Source organism: Orycteropus afer, unplaced genomic scaffold (assembly GCF_000298275.1).
Source record: "Orycteropus afer afer isolate SDZICR_OR568_19922 unplaced genomic scaffold, OryAfe1.0 scaffold00223, whole genome shotgun sequence".
Taxonomy (NCBI): Eukaryota; Metazoa; Chordata; class Mammalia; order Tubulidentata; family Orycteropodidae; genus Orycteropus; species Orycteropus afer.
Window position 1 is genome coordinate 1511975 of NW_006921810.1, and position 18930 is coordinate 1530904.

The 18930-nt window shown below is 37.5% G+C and overlaps 1 protein-coding gene and 1 pseudogene across 1 annotated transcript in view; one reads left to right on the forward strand and one right to left on the reverse strand.

Annotated features, from left to right (window-relative positions):
* IFT80 (intraflagellar transport 80) overlaps positions 1 to 18930 on the reverse strand; it is a 259541-nt gene that overhangs the window by 136582 nt on the left and 104029 nt on the right. The window contains exons 6-7 of the mRNA XM_007948772.1: positions 5050 to 5139; positions 2991 to 3128 (exon numbers count right to left, since the gene is read on the reverse strand). Of these exons, the coding sequence (XP_007946963.1) occupies positions 2991 to 3128; positions 5050 to 5139 (228 nt within the window). The remainder of the gene's footprint in view (positions 1 to 2990; positions 3129 to 5049; positions 5140 to 18930) is intronic.
* On the forward strand, positions 6590 to 7047 carry LOC103203691 (annotated as a pseudogene).

Genomic DNA, 18930 nt, shown 5'->3' on the forward strand with positions numbered 1-18930 from the left:
AAGTATAAAAGGGATGGGATAATGGCTAGAAAAGCCAGAGGGTGGTCTGCAGTGTAGTAAATTACCTGGTATGGCTTTTCTAGCCAAAAGTCTTTGTAAACTCTGTGGTGGAATTTGCTGTGAGCAACTGAGGAGCTCCTGATTGTAAAAGTTATCCACCTGGGGTATTTCTGTTGGGCGCAACACAAAGCAATATTTTGGGAGGTTCCTGCTCTCTTTCAGGTGCTTGTTGTTGTTGTTGTTGTTTGTTGTCGAGTCAGCCCTGACTCATAGCGACCCCTCCTTGGGTTTCCGATGCAGTATCACTACGGAAGTAGAATTGCCCAACCTTCCTTCCGAGGAGTGGCTGGTGGGTTTGAACCGCCAGCCTTCTGGTGAGCAGTCAAGTGCCTTAGGCACTATGCTATCAGAGCTCCTTAATTCTGATATTATGATTCGTTGGTTTGGCCAGGCCGGGCTCAAAAGGAGGCCCCTAGAGGCAGAAATCGCTCTGACTGCTGGCTGAGGAAGGACACGCTCCTGCGAGACACACGCTGCTGGGAAAGAGATGCAAGAGACACGCATTGCTAAGAGTGACACCGAGGGACACACACCACTGGGAGAAAGACTGTAAGGGACTGTTGAGAGACGGCGGGCTGGGGAGAGAGACTGAGCATTTTTTCCTGAACTCGAATTGTAGCCTGGGCTTCCCTAATAAACCCCATAATCTGTGAGTTCTGTGTGGCCACTGCAGTGAATTATTGAACCCAGGAGAGAGGTGGAGGGTGCTTTGGAAGGAACAGTTGATGAAAGGGCTGGAGGGAGGCAGCATGCCTGGCCTTGCAGTAACAGGCCTTGGCTTACTGATAGTGATTCTGTCTTCCTCTTGTGGGGTTAGAGGAGGTCAGAATATGTGACCTCCATGCCCTTTTTGCACCACCAAAATGGTAAATTAAAATTATGCTTAAATTATTAATAAATTATTATCTATAATTTTGTATAGATAGTAAGTATAGAATAATTAAGCTATGGGATACTGTAAACTAGGGAATCAAACATAATATGTTGTTGTTAGGTGTCATCGAGTCGTCTCCGACTCACAGCAACCCTATGCACACCAGAATGAAACAATGCCCGGTCCTGTGCCAGCCTCATGATCCTTGCTATACCTGAGCCCATCGTTGCAGCTACCGAGTCAATCCATCTCATTGAGGGCCCTCCCCCTCTTCACTGACTCTCCATTTTACCAAGCATGATATCCTTCTCCAGAGATGACCAAAGTAGGTGAGACAAAGTCTGGGCATTCTCGCTTCGAAGGAAGATTCCGGCTGTACCTCTTCCAGGACAGATCTGTTAGTCCTTTTAGCAGACCAGTTTCTCAGTATTCATCAACACCACAACTCAAAAGCATCAACTCTTCTTCGGTCTTCCTTATTCATTGTCCAGCTCTCACATGCCTTAAGAGGTGACTGAAAATACCATGGCTTGGGTTAGGCTCATCTTAGTCTTCATGGAGACATCTTTGCTCTTTCATCACTTAAAAGAAGTCTTTTGCAGCAGATCTGCCCAATGCAATATGTCTTTTGATGTCTTCACTACTGCTTCCATTGGTGTTGATTGTAGAACCAAGTGATATGAAGTCCTTGACAACTTCAATCTTTTCTCCATTTATCATGAAGAAGTTTACTGGACGAGTTGTGAGGATTTTTTTTTTTTTATATTAAGGTGTAATCCATACTGCAGATGGTAGTCTTCAATCTTCATCAGTAAGTGCTTTGAGTCATAATATACATGAAACTAAAGTAGATCATATAACAACATAATAAATTATGAAGATTGAGACTACACAGAATTAGCTCAGTGATAGGCAACCAGAGGTAAAAGTTCCTAAATGATGAGATGATCTGAACATCCTGATATTATATCTGTGACCTAGATGACAGAAAATTTAAAAAACAAAAAACTATGGATTGTCTACAGGAGGGATCATAAAAAGAAATCAAACATGAGATAGGCCTCGAAGGTAGAATTTAGTTAAGTTTAAGACATAATTGAGAGTATTCCAAGAAAAGAGAACATGAGTGAGAGGAAGAGAACATTAGTCAGGGGCAGGAAAGATTCAACAGCCAGTATTCAGCCTGATCTGAGCACAGATACTCAGTAGGGAGTTGTGGGAGAAAAGACTGAATAGATTTTATGGTGCCAAGTCTCAGAGGGTTTCCAAAGCCAGGCAGAGAACCTTATATATTATGTGCTAAGAAACAAATATCCAAAATACTTAAAAGATCATTTATAAACTTCTAAAATTCTAAGTTAACTGTCTTATTTTGCATTTGAGGAAAATGAGCCACAGTTATGTGCTTTCCTCATAGTTAGGAGTAGTATAAAACAGCCTCACTCAAATTCTTTTTGCCACTTAATGCTACTGCTTCTGAGGCATTTCATTGTAGCAACTCATTCCTCAAAGACAATGGATAAATGTTGCTAGGCTTGGCTGTCTGCCTAGGTTCTAAACAAAATTTGTATGAAGTAGTGCATATTTTTCTTTGAGGAAAAATTATCACATGTATTCAAATAAGAATTAATGACCAAAAGATGTCCTCTGGTTTTAAAACCACTGTATTTTTTGCTTAGTATTAATTCCTTACTAAAAATATACAACTAAAATTTTTGTATGAAACATGTTAACATTTCAGAAAAAAAAAGTTTAAAACTGCACTCTCCATATTGGTTGGGCATAAATTTTAATACTTTAATGACTTTGTCCATCCTTCAAAATCATGCTCAAAGTAAGTATTTCCAGAAAGAGAAATAGTAGAGAACATGCCCATTCTTAATACTTAATATGGTCCCATAAATCTGGAATTGATAGAACCAGTATATTAAGACAAATAAGAAAGATTTAGTCAGAAAAATTCGTTGAAAATGCTTTTTAAAGATTGAGAACCATATGTGTTGTGCATTCCACATTTATGATGGCACATCTGTGACTGCTCACCACTATAACTTACCCCAGTTTTATCACACAAGCGTAAAGTATGAAACGATCCAACAGCAAATAATTCTCCATCTGGAGCCCAGGCAACAGAGGTAATAGGATGCTCATGAGGTTGTGAATTGTACAGCGGGCGGCCATAACTATCCCACACCTACAAAAGGAAATTATTGTTTTTATCTTTTCTAACAGCTACCACATTATTACAAACAAGTCTGTCCTTCCAGTAAATTATCAAGACTTACAAATCATCATTCTATAACATTAGGAATTAAGTATCTTTACTCACAAGCAAAGGGAAAGAAGCAGTATTCCTTGAAACTTAGTATCTCAAAAAGAATTTTATGATAACACTATGATAATATTCAGGTTTTACTGAATCTTTCATTAAACATAAAACCTACCCACTTTAAGTCCTTTTAAATTTAGTATCTTTCACACAGAAAAGACAAAAAAAATTTTAAGTGGGCAAAAGTCTTGATATTTCACCAAAGCAGATATACAAATGGCCAAAAAGCACATGAAAAGATGCTCAACATCATTAGTCTTTAGAGAAATGCAAATCAAAACCACAATGAGATACCATTTCACCTCCACTAGGTTATCTATGATCAGAAAATGATCAAAGTTGGCAAGGATGTGGAGAAATTGGGATTCTCATCAAGTGCTGGTGGAATTGTAAAATAGTGGAAAACTTCTGCAGTTTCTCAAAAAGTTAAACATATAATTACCATATGATCCAGCAATTTCATTTCTATATAACCAAAAGAACTGAAAGCAGGAACACAAACAGATACTTGTACACTAACACTCACTGCAGTACTATTCACGATAACCAAAAGGTGGAAACAACCTGAACATCCATCAATAGATAAATGGATAAACAAAACATGGTCTACACATACAATAGGAGCTCTAGTAGCATAGTGGCTAAGGCACTTGACTGCTAACCAGAAGGCTGGCGGTTCAAACCCACCAGCCACTCCTCGGAAGGAAGATGGGGCAATCTACTTCCGTAGTGATACTGCCTCGGAAACCCAAGGAGGGGTTGCTATGAGTCGGGTACACTCGACGGCACGTAACAACAACAAAACATACAATGGAATATTACTTAGCCATAAAGAGAAATGAAGTCCTGATACATGCTGCAACATGCTGGCAGATCTACAGCAACCAAAGTTTATTAGTGGTTACTATGGCATGAGTCCTCAGGAGGCACCATTGCTTAGAGGACACTAACTTTCTGTTAAGGATAAGGGAAAAATTTGGAAATGGATAGTGATGATGGAGAAGATATAAAGGACATAATTAATGTCACAGAATTGTACATGTAAAAAATGTTGAAACAGCAAATTTTTTGTTACGTGTACTTTAATTATAATTTTTTAAAATTTAATATTTTAAAGTTCTGTAATTTTCAGGTCTTCGCTTAAAAATTTTCTTGGCCAGTAAGTGCTCTACCAACGTTCTTTACAAGTGTTTATTTCAAGTAAATTTCTTCTAACTACTGTTACATTCAATCTTATTCTTCCCTACAAACTATCTTGGTCTGAAACTGTTCAACCAGTTGGATTGATTTTTTTTTAATTTATTACATACCAAAAAAAAACTCACTGCCATCGAGTCAGATCTGATTCAAAGCAACCCCTCCTTGGGTTTTGGAGGCAGTATCACCACGGAAGTAGATTGCACAATCTTCCTTCCAAGGAGTGGTTGGTGGGTTTGAACCACCAGCCTTCTGGTTAGCAGTCAAATGCCTTAGGCACTACGCCACCAGAGCTTCTGATTTATTACATAGATTGATTTACATTGAGTCACTAAAACTAGGAGCTATATTTATGTTCCCACTTTGTAACCAAATCCTATAGGTCAATGAGATAGTCTTTATAAAAGCAGCAATTTAAAATATCAGTTAAAATAAGTATCAGTTAAAAGTATAAAATAACAATTTGCTATATTCTTAGCATTAAAAGACATGCATAAAGTGAGTAACTAAAAGAATATTTGCATATGCTAAATACTTTTCACTCAAATTCTATTCTTTCAACTAGGTGATAAATTCAAACATTACATACCTTATATTTACAGTCTTCACCAGCAGATAAAATAAGGTCATTAACTGAGTTCCAATCTACTTTTAAAATAATGCCATCATGAGCTTTCCACTATGAGGGAAAAAGATATTAATTATAACTCTAAGAGCATAGAAAAGTATTTTCTATAATAAAAGAAACTCTGTTTCTTTCTAATGATTCTTCATTTGCTTTCTCCTCAGGAATTCCTATCTGCCTTTTATAGCCATTGTGCAATATGTCATTTGCTTGTGTCAGTTCCGATTTACACTAATGAAAGCACCTAGCACCATGCCAGCCACTAAAGCTCACACCTTCAAAATTTCCTCAATTGCCTATACTCCAGATGGAAAATCACTTGCAGTTGAATTATTTCAAGCTTGACATTTATGTGATAACACTGGAATGAAAGTATCATATACTCTAAAAATGTTACCTGAATCCAAATCTTGCTGTCATCTCTGTGCAGGTGATCCTAATACTGATACTGCTTTCTAGCTTCTTACTAATTCTTTTTTCCATCAACATCTTCTTTAATATTCTATTCCTTCTCTTCTGCATAGTCTTCTAAGCTTCCCTCTCTCTACCATCATGTGTTCTGGTTCACAGCTGAGCTACTCTGAGATCTTCCTGCTACATTTACCATATAAGAAAAGGATGATATTTTACACTAATACATATACATTCTTAAGTCATCCAGAAATTGCCAGTCTAGAAAGTAAGCAAGAATGTCTTTCTGCTCTTAAATTGATGTGCCCATTAGCTATTACCACACATGTATTTAAAAGTTATCTTTCAGCATGTTTTGGCAGAATAATAAAACTAAGAAAGAATCAACTTTCCTTGAAGACTATAAAGTACATTTTAAAGCATGAGCCAATTAATGCCATATAGAAGGCTGACGGAGTTTAAGGGCACTCTCTATAAACCCTTCCCAACCTATTGTTCTTCTTGTATAAAGAATAAAATATTAAATTAGGGTAAAATACGAAAAGAAATAAAATAAACCAAACTCACTGCCATTGAGTCAATTCCGACTCAAAGGAAACCCCATTGGGTTTCCAAGGCTGTAAATCTTTACAGAAGCAGACCGCCTCATTTTTCTTCTGCGGAGCAGCTGGTGGGTTCCAACCACTGATCTTTTGTTTAACAGCTAAATGCCTTAACCGCTACACCACAAAGCTCCTTAGGGTAAAATAAAGTCTAAATATAAGCAATAATTCATAAATTTTTTTATTCAAGATATATAAAAGTATACATTTCAAAAACAAATGTTTTGATAATGTAAGTTAAAAAGCAATAATTCCCACAATTGTCTGTCACATTGATCCAATTCCCAGAAATAAACTTCAAGGAAAAATATTACACACACAGTGAACGTCAAGAGTTTCATTCTAGTCCGTGCTTTCTCCCACCCCTATAAAGGCCAACTCCACACGGCGCCACAGTAGTGGCCTTGTTCTCTGCCTTTCTTTTCTGCTTGTGCTGACACAGCCCAGCTCTTGCCAGCCTCCAGTCCACTGTCTTCTTGAGCCCAGACACCATGCCTTCAATTAAGTTGCAGAGTTCTGATGGAGAGATATTTGAAGTTGATGTGGAAATTGCCAAACAATCTGTGACTATCAAGACCATGTTACAAGATTTGGGAATGGATGATGAAGGAGATGATGACCCAGTTCCTCTACCAGATGTTAATGCAGCAATACTAAAAAAGGTCATTCAGTGGTGCACCCACCATAAGCATCACCCTCCTCCTCCTGAGGATGAGAACAAAGAAAAGAGAATAGATGATATCCCAGTTTGGGACCAAGAATTCCTGAGAGTTGACCAGGGAACACTTTTTGAACTTATTCTGACTGCAAACTGCTTAGACATCAAAGGTTTGCTTGATGTTATGTTACATGCAAGACTGTTGCCAACATGATCAAGGGGAAAACTCCTGAGGAGATTCACGAGACCTTCAATATCAAAAATGATTTCACTGAAGAGGAAGAAGCCTAGGTACGCAAAGAGAACCAGTGGTGTGAAGAGAAGTGAAATGTGCTTGACACTAAACACTGTAAGGGTTATTCCAAATACTAGTTGCACTGCTCTGTTTATAATTGTTAATATTAGACAAACAGTAGACAAATGCAGCAGCAAATCAATTGTGTTAGCAGAATATTGTCTTCATTGCATGTGTAGTTTGAGTATGGATTCCAAAACCTATAACTGATTTTCTTCTAGTGTGATCAAAAGTCGGTTTTTTTTGTTTGTTTGTTTGTTTGTTTTGTTTTGTTTTTTTCTTTGCTCTAAATAAAACTGAACTGTGGGTTCTCTATAGAAAGTGGCATTTGGATTTCCCTCTTTGTAAAGTGATTTCTGCCTAGTTTACTATCTAGTTAACTTTAGTTTAGCAACCTTTTAAAAGCTGGCATTGTAAATAAAACAACTTGCAGAAGTTTGCTGAAACAGAATTAACAAAGTATTATCTTATTCATGAGTTGGAAAATGAAAAAGGGCTATTTGAGGTAAATGATGTGAGTGTGGTTATAAGGACAGTCTTCTAGCTCCCTAGAGTTAAGGAGTACCACTGATGGGGTTAGCTTATATGTAGCAAGGCTCCCTTAGCTGAACTTGAAGGCTTGTGTTGGTATTTTAATCCTTTCAACTTTAATTATTTGGTTAGAGACCCAGTTACTCTACCCACTGAGTTTTTTGGGTCAGGGAAGAAATGTAACTAGGCAGTTTGTTAACTTTTCAATAAAAAAAGACACTTAACTCCTGAAAAAAAAAAAAAAAGAGTTTCATTCTAGAGTTAAAAAACAAATACTTGCATAGTCAAAAGTTATGAACAAAATATGATTTAAATTTTATAAGTTAAAATATCAAATTACATTCTAAAGATATAATTTAGGATATCAATTTATATATTAAACATACATTTACATAATACATATATTATTTAAATAGTCAATATTCAATTACTACAATTCCTATGTGCAAAGAGCTACTTGAAGGCAGAAATTTCACTTTGAGTGTCTCACACCTAGCAGTGTGCCAAATAATAGGTACCCACTATATTTTTAAAGAATGAATAAATAAACAAAAGTCTCCTTCCTATAAAAAGTTCTCAGTATGTAGAAAAGATCCTAGAAAGTCTAAAAGGAAATGAAGTGTTCAAAAGTACACTTTTGAACCTCGGTTATGAATTCCGTAAGAATTAATTATACATTCTTTTTGTGGACAACCTCGGTTTGAAAATGTGTTTATGCTCAAGAAGAACTGCTGAAGTTTAGTTTTCCAAAAGGAATACATAATTTCCATTACATTACTAATTATACTTTAACTCTTCTTCCACTAGCTGAATTTTGGCAATGGGTACTTTCTCTTCTCTCCACTCTCTCCTGAGTCCCTAAACCACAATTTAATTCATCAGTGGTGATATAAGCCCCTTCCTGAGTCTCATATATAAGCTAGTAACAAGTATCTGAACAAATTCACATAACTGTATCTATAAACTAAAAGATCAATCAACTTATCTGGTTTTGCTGTATAGCAGATTTTATTATTTTATTTATAGCAGATTTTCAGAGTGTAAACTATTGGTATGGAAGGACTTTGCCTAAAGGCAATCAGATCTAGTCCTCTTTTCCAGCTTCATTGCCCAAATTCTTTATCTTTAGTTGCCTAAAGGCAAAAACTTACATCTTCAATTTCTTTTGTTTGTCCCCAAAGTTCTTAGCAGAGTGTTCTACACACAGATAAAGTGTACGTGCATGCTGACTATTAAAAAAAAAAAAAAAAACAACCGAAATTACTGCCATGGAGTACATTCCCACTCACAGCAACCCCCACTGGTTTTTTGAGGCGGTAAATCTTTACAGAAGTAGATTGCTCAATCTTCCTTCCACAGAGTGGCTGGTGGGTTTAAACCACCAACCTTCTAGTTAGCAGTCAAATACCGTAGGAACTACGCCACCAGAACTCCATTTTAGGCAAATATACGTAGGTAGTTCCCAACTTAGGAGGCATTTGAGTTACCACAAACCACACTTACAAGCATCTGTTTTTGTTTGTTTGTACATCTTATCATTAGTAATACATACTACACACAATGTTGCATCATGTAATCTGCTGATGTTATCATTCTCAGAGGCTCATTCGCAGATGTCTGAAGACTGGATTTATAAGGATACTGATAAGAAAAGGCAATAATAATAAAAAAAAAAGGAGGCACTAAAGTCAGAGCCAACTTATAAGAGTCCTCAGAATGGAGAACTACCTATATAGCACTGTATATACATACAAAAGTTAATAATGACTTGGACTTCCAGTAAGATGGAGGACTAGGCAGACAAGCAACACAGACCCTCTTCAACAAAGAAAAGAAAAGCCAACTGACAGAGATACCAAAGATAATCCTGGAGCCTTGAGCTCTGAAAGGAACTATACAGAAGTGGACTCGGCACCAAGGTGAAAAACCTGAACGAAAACAGTGAGTACAGAGATGGTCAGAGCTGTGGACTGTCAGCTAGTCTGATGGGACCAACAGCCTGAATATTTCCAAGTGGTGGTGGGCCCTGAGAATTGACCTAAAGATCATCCCTGGTCACCAAGGGCTGCGGGGACGACTGCACTGGTGGTATATGACTACGAAGGGAAACAGCAAGGAGGGAGACAACCTGAGCTGTTGACTTTCCACGGAAAGGAGGGTGCAGCCATTTTGATTGTTTACACACAGCAGGCATTTTGGATGTTTAAAGTGACTGAGGGTGCACTCATTTTGAATGTTTACAAGCAGTGACCATTTTGGATATTTAAAGTGACTGAGGGTGCAGCCATTTTGAATGTTTACAAGCAACAACCATTTTGAATTTTAAAGTGATAGCATTCTCATTCAGATTCCAGGGACCTAAGAATAGGCTCTGTTTGTCAAAGTCGGCAGGTACATACAAGATGCGGACAACAGGAAAGGAGACAGGTGGTATGTGTATAAGTGCTGTCAACCAGTGCATTGGGGAGCACAGCACAGTACCCTGTTTGTGTAGATACATATAAAGAAAACAAAAATTGTGGGCAAGTCACTCCAACACACAATTGCCTATTAAATATAAACACAAAAACGTCACAATGCCTCAAAGAAAACAGAGCATCAAAGTCCACACAAAGAAGCAAGATAAAGCAGGAGAAACAAGGGACTATGATACAGACCCAAAGGAACAGGCAGCATTGGAACTCCCTGACAACGAATTCAAAAGAATTATATTTAGGTATCTTCAAAGTATTGAGAAACAGATCAAAGAAAAGACCAACAAAACCCTACAACAACTTCAAAAGACAATACAAGAACAAAATGACAAAATAAGCGAAAAATCAGAAATGATACAAAATCTACAGATAGAAATCCAGAAGATTAATACTAAATTGTCAGAAATAGATAACACATTGAAAGGGCAAAGGAGTAGAATTGATGCAATGGAAGACAGAATTAATGAAATTGAAGACAAATACCTCAATACCTCTTTGGAAAGGGATCAATCAGAAAAAAGATCAAAATAAAATGAAGAACGCCTAAGTAAGGTTCATGTGGGATACCATCAAAAGGAATAACCTATGTGTCATTTGAATTCCAGAACAGGAAGAGAAAAATAAAACTACTGAGAAATTGTCTAAAATTTGTTAGAAGAGAACTTCCCTGATATGATGAAAGATGAGAATATATCCATTCAAGAAGTCCAACGAACCCCAAATGGGATAGACCCCAAAAGAAATCACCAAGACATATCATCAAACTCACCAAAACCAAAGATAAAGAAAGAATCATGAGAGCAGCATGGGAAAAACAAAAGTTACATACAAGGGGGAACCAGTAAGACTAAGCTCAGATTTCTTGGCAGAAACCATGCAGGTGAGAAGAAAAAGGGATGGCAATATATAAAACCCTGAAAGAAAAAAATTTCCAACCAAGAATTATGTACCCAGCAAAACTGTCCCTCAAATATGATGGTGACATTAGGACATTTCCAGATAAGCAGAAATTAAGGGAATTTTTAAAAACCAGACCAAGCTTACAAGAGATGCTAAAGGGAGTCCTTTGGACAGAGAAGCAACAATAGCTAACAACAACTGACCATTTACACACAGGATGATATAACCCAGAAACCAACCCAGCTATGGAAGTATCCAAAGTAAATAAGCCTACAATATTGTAAGCAGGGAACCAGAGATACCAATTGTCAAATGAGGACAACTACAAACCAAAAAGAGGGAATAAACTGTGTTGTTACAGAACTTCCAGATGGTCGAGATGTCAAGACAACTACAAGATAGAATGGACTGTTCTAAACTTGGGAAAAAAAACTATAAATCACAGGGTAACCTTAAAGAAAAATGATAAACTTTCACATCAAAATAAAAAAGAGGACTAGCACAAATATTTAGCAAATACTAAAACAATAGCAAGAAAGGAAGTGATAACACGACTCATAAACAAAATGAGCTCAGCATAGAAAATTATATGGAACAAAGAAATTTACACCATGACAAAGCACATAACAAAAATCATAGCAACAAATTTATATTTGCTGATAATTACGTATCTTGCAAGGGACTCATCTCTAAGATTTATAGAAAACTCCAATGCCTCAACACCAAAGGAATTAAGAATCCAATTGAAAAATGGGCAGAAGACATGAATAGACACTTCACCAAGGAGGATATTCAGGTGGCCAGCTAATATATGAAGAGATGCTCACAATCACTGGCCATCAGAGAGATGCAAATCAAAACAACAATGAGATTCCGTCTCACCCCAGCACTGATGGCAAGATTCAACAAGACAGAAAATAAAAAATGCTGGCAGGGATGTAGAGAGACTGGGACTCTCATACACTGCTGGTGGGACTCTGAAGTGATACAACCACTGTGGAAAGCAATATGGCGATTCCTTAGAAAGCTGGAATTGGAGATATCATTTGACCCAGCAATCCCATTACTAGGTATATATCCTAGAGAGGTGAAAGCCAGGACAAGAACAGATAAATGCACACTCATGTTCATTGCAGCACTATTTACAATAGCAAAAAGATGGAAATAACCTACTTGCCCATCAGCAGAAGAGTGGATGACCAAAATGTGGTACATACACACAATGGAATGCTATACAGCACTAAAGGATAATGTAGAGTCTGCAAAACACTGCATAATATGGATGAACTTGGAGGACATTATGCTGAGTGAAATAAGTCAATCACAGAAGGACAAATATAGTATTACTTCGTTGTTGTAGAGGGTCAAGGAAAGATTTATATATGGAGGGAAACTTTCTTCATTGGTTACCAAGGGTGGTAGTGGAGGGGAGGGAATATGGCAACAACAACAAAAAAAAATACATTGACCCATATCACTTTAGTTTTGTGTATGTAGTTCACTGTACATAAATTATATTTCAATAAAATGCATTTAAAAAAAAAAAAAAGTTCCTAATAACTTAAGCCCTTTCCTTTTTTATCCTTTATACCCGAAATCTACATCTTTTTAACTGTTAAGCCTGATGCTTCTTCTTAAAAGTATTTTTATATGTCTTGTGCCTTATAACTTCTACCACCAAATCCTAGTCATTCTACACCTTGTTTCTAGCCTCCCCAGCTCTATAATTTATTAAGAACTGACTGCAAAGCTTTTTCTTTTTTCAAGCTGCTAGAGACTGGCTGATTTGTTGGAGTTCGAACCACAGGCCTTTCTTCAGGGGTCCATTTGGGTAGACTCAAACTGCTAACACCTTTTTGTTTAGCACCAAAACGCTAACACCATTTTGGTTAGCAGCCAAATGTGTTAACTGTTTGCACCACCTAGGGATTCCTTACTAAAAGGCAGAGATGATAACTGTAACAACATATGAACATGTGTTGCATCAAAAAGCATGCAATTCTATAGTGCATGCTTACTGTATGCCAGGCACTGTCCTATGCACTTTGCAATTTGACTCATTTAATCCTTACAACATTTAATCCATTTAATCCTTACAACAATTGTATCAAGTAGGTATCGGCATCACCAACTAAGAGATAAGAAAGCTGAGGCTCAAAGGTATTTCATAACTTGCCTAAATTCACATGTTGTTATTGTTGTTGTCATTATTGTTATTTGCCATCAAGTCAGATCCAAATCATAGAGACCCCTCCTTGGATTTCCAAGGAGGCAGTATCACCAGGAAGTAGATTGCCCAAACTTCCTTCCAAGAAGTAGCTGGTGGGTTTGAACCACCAGCCTTCTGGTTAGCAGTCAAGTTCCATAGGCACTACTTCACCAGAGCTCCCATAAATTCACATATAGGTAATAATCCACAGAGTGAGGATTTAAACTTAGGGGACTGACTCCAAATCCCAGACCCACATATACTGTATCATTATCAAAATGTAAATAAAATCATTCTGCCTTTGAACATTGGCATCAAACATCAAAATCCTGCACATAGGCTTAAAAGTTTTCCATAATTTGTACTACTTTGACCTGTTTCAACTACCACCATTGTTTTCCTTGCTTTTGTGTGGCTCTCAGTTTGCCCGTCTTTCACATTTCTATATGTTATAGATTGAATTGTGGCCCCCAAAAATATGTGTTGTAAATCCTAATCAATATGCCTAAAGTTATAATCCCATTTAGGAATGGGTTGTCTTTGTTATGTTAATGAGGCACGATTAGTGCAGGGTCTGATTAAAATAGATCTCTTGTGAAGAGATTAAAACAAGATTAAACAAGGAAGCTTGTTTCCTCCATTGTTTTAAGTTTTCCTTAGTGACTTTTATTATGCTCATTTCTCTCTCTCTTTTTTTAAAGTTTTCTATAAGAGGTTTTTGTTTGTTTTCAACTTCCATTTCTTCTGCTTTTCTTGAAAAATTTATTTTGTACTTTTTTTTTCCTACCAGTTTAGAAACTTTATTAAAAAAAGAGAGAGAGAGATTACACATGCAAGTTGAAGAAAGAGAGATGGAGGAAGGGAAAAGTCAAGTCACATGAAGATCACCCAGGAGCCAAAGCTCAAGAGACAGAGACCTTCCTCCAGAGCCAATAGAGACAGAAAGCCTTCCTCAAGAGCCAATGCCTCCTAAACTGTGAGCAAATAAATTTGTCTGTTAAACCCATCCACTTGTGGTATTTGTGTTAAATCAGCACTAAATAACTAAGATAAAATTATTCCTTAGTCACAAGGAAGAGCTTATTTGAAACCTCCTTGGCAGTATCACTACGGAAGTAGATTGCCCTATCTTCCTTCCAAGGAGTGGCTGGTGGGTTTGAACCGCCAGCCTTCTGGTTAGCAGTCAAGTGCCTTAGGCACTACGCTACCAGAGCTTCCATTTGAAACCTAGGATATCCATTTAATGCTATGAAATCCCACCACTCGTCTATTAGTTTGTTGTACTGTGCCGGCTGGTGTGTTGCTGTGACACTGGAAGCTATGCCACCGGTGACCAGCAGGGTCACCCAAGGTGGACAGGTTTCAGCAGAGCTTCCAGGCTAAAATAGAATGGGAAAAAGGTTGGGAACACCCACTTCTGGAAAAATTGGCCACTGAAAATCTTATGAATAGCAGGGAAACAATGTCTGATCTATTACTACAAAACTTCATGAATAGCAACGAAACATTATCTGATATAGTGCTGGAAGATGAGCCCTTCAGTTTGGAAGGCACTCAAAATATGACTGGGGAAAAGCTACCTCCTCAAAGTAGAGTGACCTTAATGACACGGATGGAGTAAAGCTTTCGTGATCTTCATATGCTGATGTGGCACAAGTCAAAATAAGAACAAACAACTGCAAACATCTATTCATAATCAGAACATAGAATGTAAAAGTATGACTCTAGGAAAACTGGAAGATGTCAAAAATGAACAAGAACACATAAAGATCAATATCCTAGGCATCAATGAGTTGAAATGGACTAATGATATTGACCATTTTGAATCAGACAATCATGTGGTCTATTCTGCCAGGAATGACAAATTGAAGAGGAAGGTGTTGCATTCATGATCAAGATGAGCATTTCAAGATCTATCCTGAAGTACAATGCTGTCAGTGATGGGATAATATCCATACTCCTACAAGGAAAATCAGTTAATACAAATATAATTCAAATTTACATACCAACCTCTAAAGCCAAAGATAAAGAAATTGAATATTTTACCAATTTCTGCAGTCTGAAATTGACCAGACATATAATCAGGATGTATTAATTATTACTCGTAATTGGAATGCAAAAGTTGGAAACAAACAAGAAACATCAGTAGTTGGAAAATATGGCCCTGGTGAGTAAGATGACACTGGCAATCAAATGATAGAATTTTAAAAGACCAATGGCTTATTCATTGCAAATACCTTTTTTCAATGACATAAATGACGGCTATACACATAGATGTCTCCAGATTGAATATACTAGAATCAGATCGACTTCATCTGTAGAAAGAGGCAATGGAGAAGCTCAATATCATCAGTCAAAACAAGGCAAGAAGCTGACTGTGGAGCAGACCATCAATTACTCATATGCAAGTTCAAGCTGAAGCTGACGAAAATTAAAACAAGTCCATGACAACCAAAATATGACCTTAATTATATCCCACCTGAATTGAGAGACCACCTGAAGGACAGATTTGACACATCGAATACCAATGACTGAAGACCAGACAAATTGTGGAATGACATTAAGAACATCATCAATGAAGAAAACAAAAGGTCATTAAGAAGACAGGAAAGGAAGAAAAGACCAAAATAGATGTCGGATGAGATTCTGAAACTTGCTCTAGAAAAGAGAGTAGCTGAAGCAAATGGAAGAAAAAAATGAAATGAAAGGGCTGAACAGAAGACTTCAGAGAGTGGCTTGAAAAGAGAAAGTAAAATAATTACACTGTAATGTGAATATACCTGGAATTAGAAAACCAAAACAGAAGAACATATTCAGCATTTCTCAAGCTGAAAGAACCAAAGAAAAAATTCAAGCCTCAATTGCAATACTGAAGGATTCAATGGGCAAAACTCACCACTCCTCTATCAGTTTGTTGTACTGTACAGCCTGCATGTTGCTATGAGGCTGGAGATTATGCCACCAGTATTTCAAATACCTGCAGGGTCACCCATAATAGACAGGTTTCAGCAGAGCTTCAAGACTAAGACACACTGGAAAGAAGGATGAGGCCAATGACTTCTAAAAACTTGGCCAGTGAACACCTTATGAACAGCAGTGAAACACTGTCTGATATATTACTGAAAACCTTAAGAATATTCCTGAAACATAAACATTATCTGATATAGTGCTAGAAGATAAGCCACTCAGTTTGGAAGCACTCAAAACACAACTGTGGAAGAGCTGTCTCCTCAAAGTAGAGTTGACTCAGTGATGTGGATGGAGTAAAGCTTTTGGGACCTCCATCTGCTGACAGGGCATGACTCAAAATGGGAAGAAACAGCTGCAAACATCCATTAATAATTGGAACATGAATGTATGAAGTATGAATCTAGGAAAATTGAAACTTGTTAAAAATGAAATGAAATACATAAAGATTGACATCATAGGCATTAGTAAGCTGAAAGGGACTGGTTTTGGCCATTGTGAATCAGCTAATCATATGGTCTGCTTCACTGGGAATGACAAAGAGGAACAGTGTCGCATTCTTCATCAAAAAGAATGTTTCAAGATCTATCCTGAAGTACAATGCTGTCAGTAATAGCATAATATCTATACCCCCACAAGGAAGACCAGTTAATACTACTATTATTCAAATTTACACACCAACCACTAAAACCAAACATGAAGAAATTGAAGAGTTTTATCAATTTCTGCAGTCTGAAATTGACCAATCATGCAATCAAGGTATATTAATTATCACTGGTGACTGGAATGTGAAAGTTGTAAACAAAGAAGAATCATCAGTAGTAGGAAGATACAGCCTTACTGATAGAATGATGCTGGAGATCACATGATAGAATTTTGCAAGATCAATGACTTATTCATTGCAAATACCTTTCTTCCAACACCATAAATGGCAGCTATACACATGGACCGTACCAGACAGAATACATAGGAATCAGATCGACTACATTTGTGGAAAGAGGCAATGGAGAAAATACCATGGACTGCCAGAGGAATTAACAAATCTGGTCTGGAAGAAGTGCAGCCAGAATGCTCCTTGGAAGTAAAAATGACCAGACTTTATCTCACCTACTTTGGTCATGTTGTGAGAAGGGACCATTCTCTGGAGAAGTATCTCATGCTTGGTAAAATGGAGGGTCAGTGAAGAAGGGGAGGACCCTCGATAAAATTGATAGGCACAGTGGCTGCAACAATGGGCTTAAGAACAGCAGGAATTATGAGGATGGCAGAGAACCAGGCAGGATTTTGTTCTGTTGTACATAGGGTCACTATGAGTTGGTGATACCAAACAACATGAGGAAAATATTGAACAATGGAAGAAGTATCAAAAGAAGGTGGAAGGAATACACAGAGTCACTGGCCTAAAAAGAAATGGTTGATGTTCAACCATTTTAGGTGGTAGTATATGGTCAAGATGGTATTGAAGGAAAAAGTCCGAGCTGCACTGAAGGACCTGGAGAAAAACAGGACTTTAGGAATTGACAGAATATCTGTTGAGACGTTTCAACAAATGCATGCAGTGCTGGAGGCATTCACTCATTTATCTCAAGCAATGCGGAAGACAGGTATCTGGCCAATCAATTGGAAGAGATTGTATGTATGCCTATTCCAAAGAAAGGTAATTCAATAGGATGCAGAAATTATCAAACAATATTATTAATCACATGCAGGTAAAATTTTGCCAAAGATAAGTCAAAAATTGTTGCAGCAATAGAATGACAAGGAACTGCCAAAAGGTCAAGGCAGATACAGAAAATGGCATGAAATAAGGGATATAAAAGCTGATGTCAAATAGATCTTGCCTGAAAGCAAATACCAGAAAGATGTTTACCTGTGTTTTATTGACTATTCCAAGGCATTTGACTACGTGGATCAAAACAAATTATGGGTAACATTGCAAAGAAAGACAATCCCAGAATAACTCATCGTGTTCATGAGGGACCTATACATAAACCAAGAAGCAGTCATTTGAACAGAAAAAGTGGCTAATGAATGTTTTAAAATCAGGAAGGTATGTGTCAGGGCTGTATTCTTCACCATACTTATCCAATCTGTATGTTGTTGTTGCTGTTATGTGCCGTCGAATCAGACACGACTCATAGCAACCCCTCCTTGGGTTTCCGAGGCATTATCACTACAGAAGTAGATTGCCCCATCTTCCTTCCAAGGAGTGGCTGGTGGGTTTGAACTGCCAGATTTCTGGATAGCAGTCAAGTGCCTTAGGTGCTACACTACTAGAGCTTCTTCCAATCTGTATGCTGAACAAATAATATGATAAATTGGACTATACGAAAAATGCAGTAGTGGATTATAGGAAGACTTATTAAGAACCTGTGATTTGCAAATGACACAACCTTGCTTACTGAAAGTGAAGAAGACTTGAAGCACTTACTGATAAAGATCAAAGACTACATACAGCCTTTAGTATGGATTATACCTCAACATAAAGAAAACAAAAATCCTCAAAACTTGATCAGTAAGCAACATCACAATAAATGGAGAAAATATTGAAGTCATCAGGGATCATTTTACTTGGATCCATAATCAATACCCATGGAAGCAGCAGTCAAGAAATCAGAAAGCAGGGGGGTTCTGGCAAGATGGCAGACTAGGCAGAAGGATTGCACAGACCCTCTTCAACAAAGAAAAGGGAAACCAATTAACACAGACAGAGAAAATAATCTTGGACCCCTGAGCCGTGAAGGGAAGGATACAGAATTGGACTAAACCCCAACTAGCAGAAGAATTTGCGTGAAAAT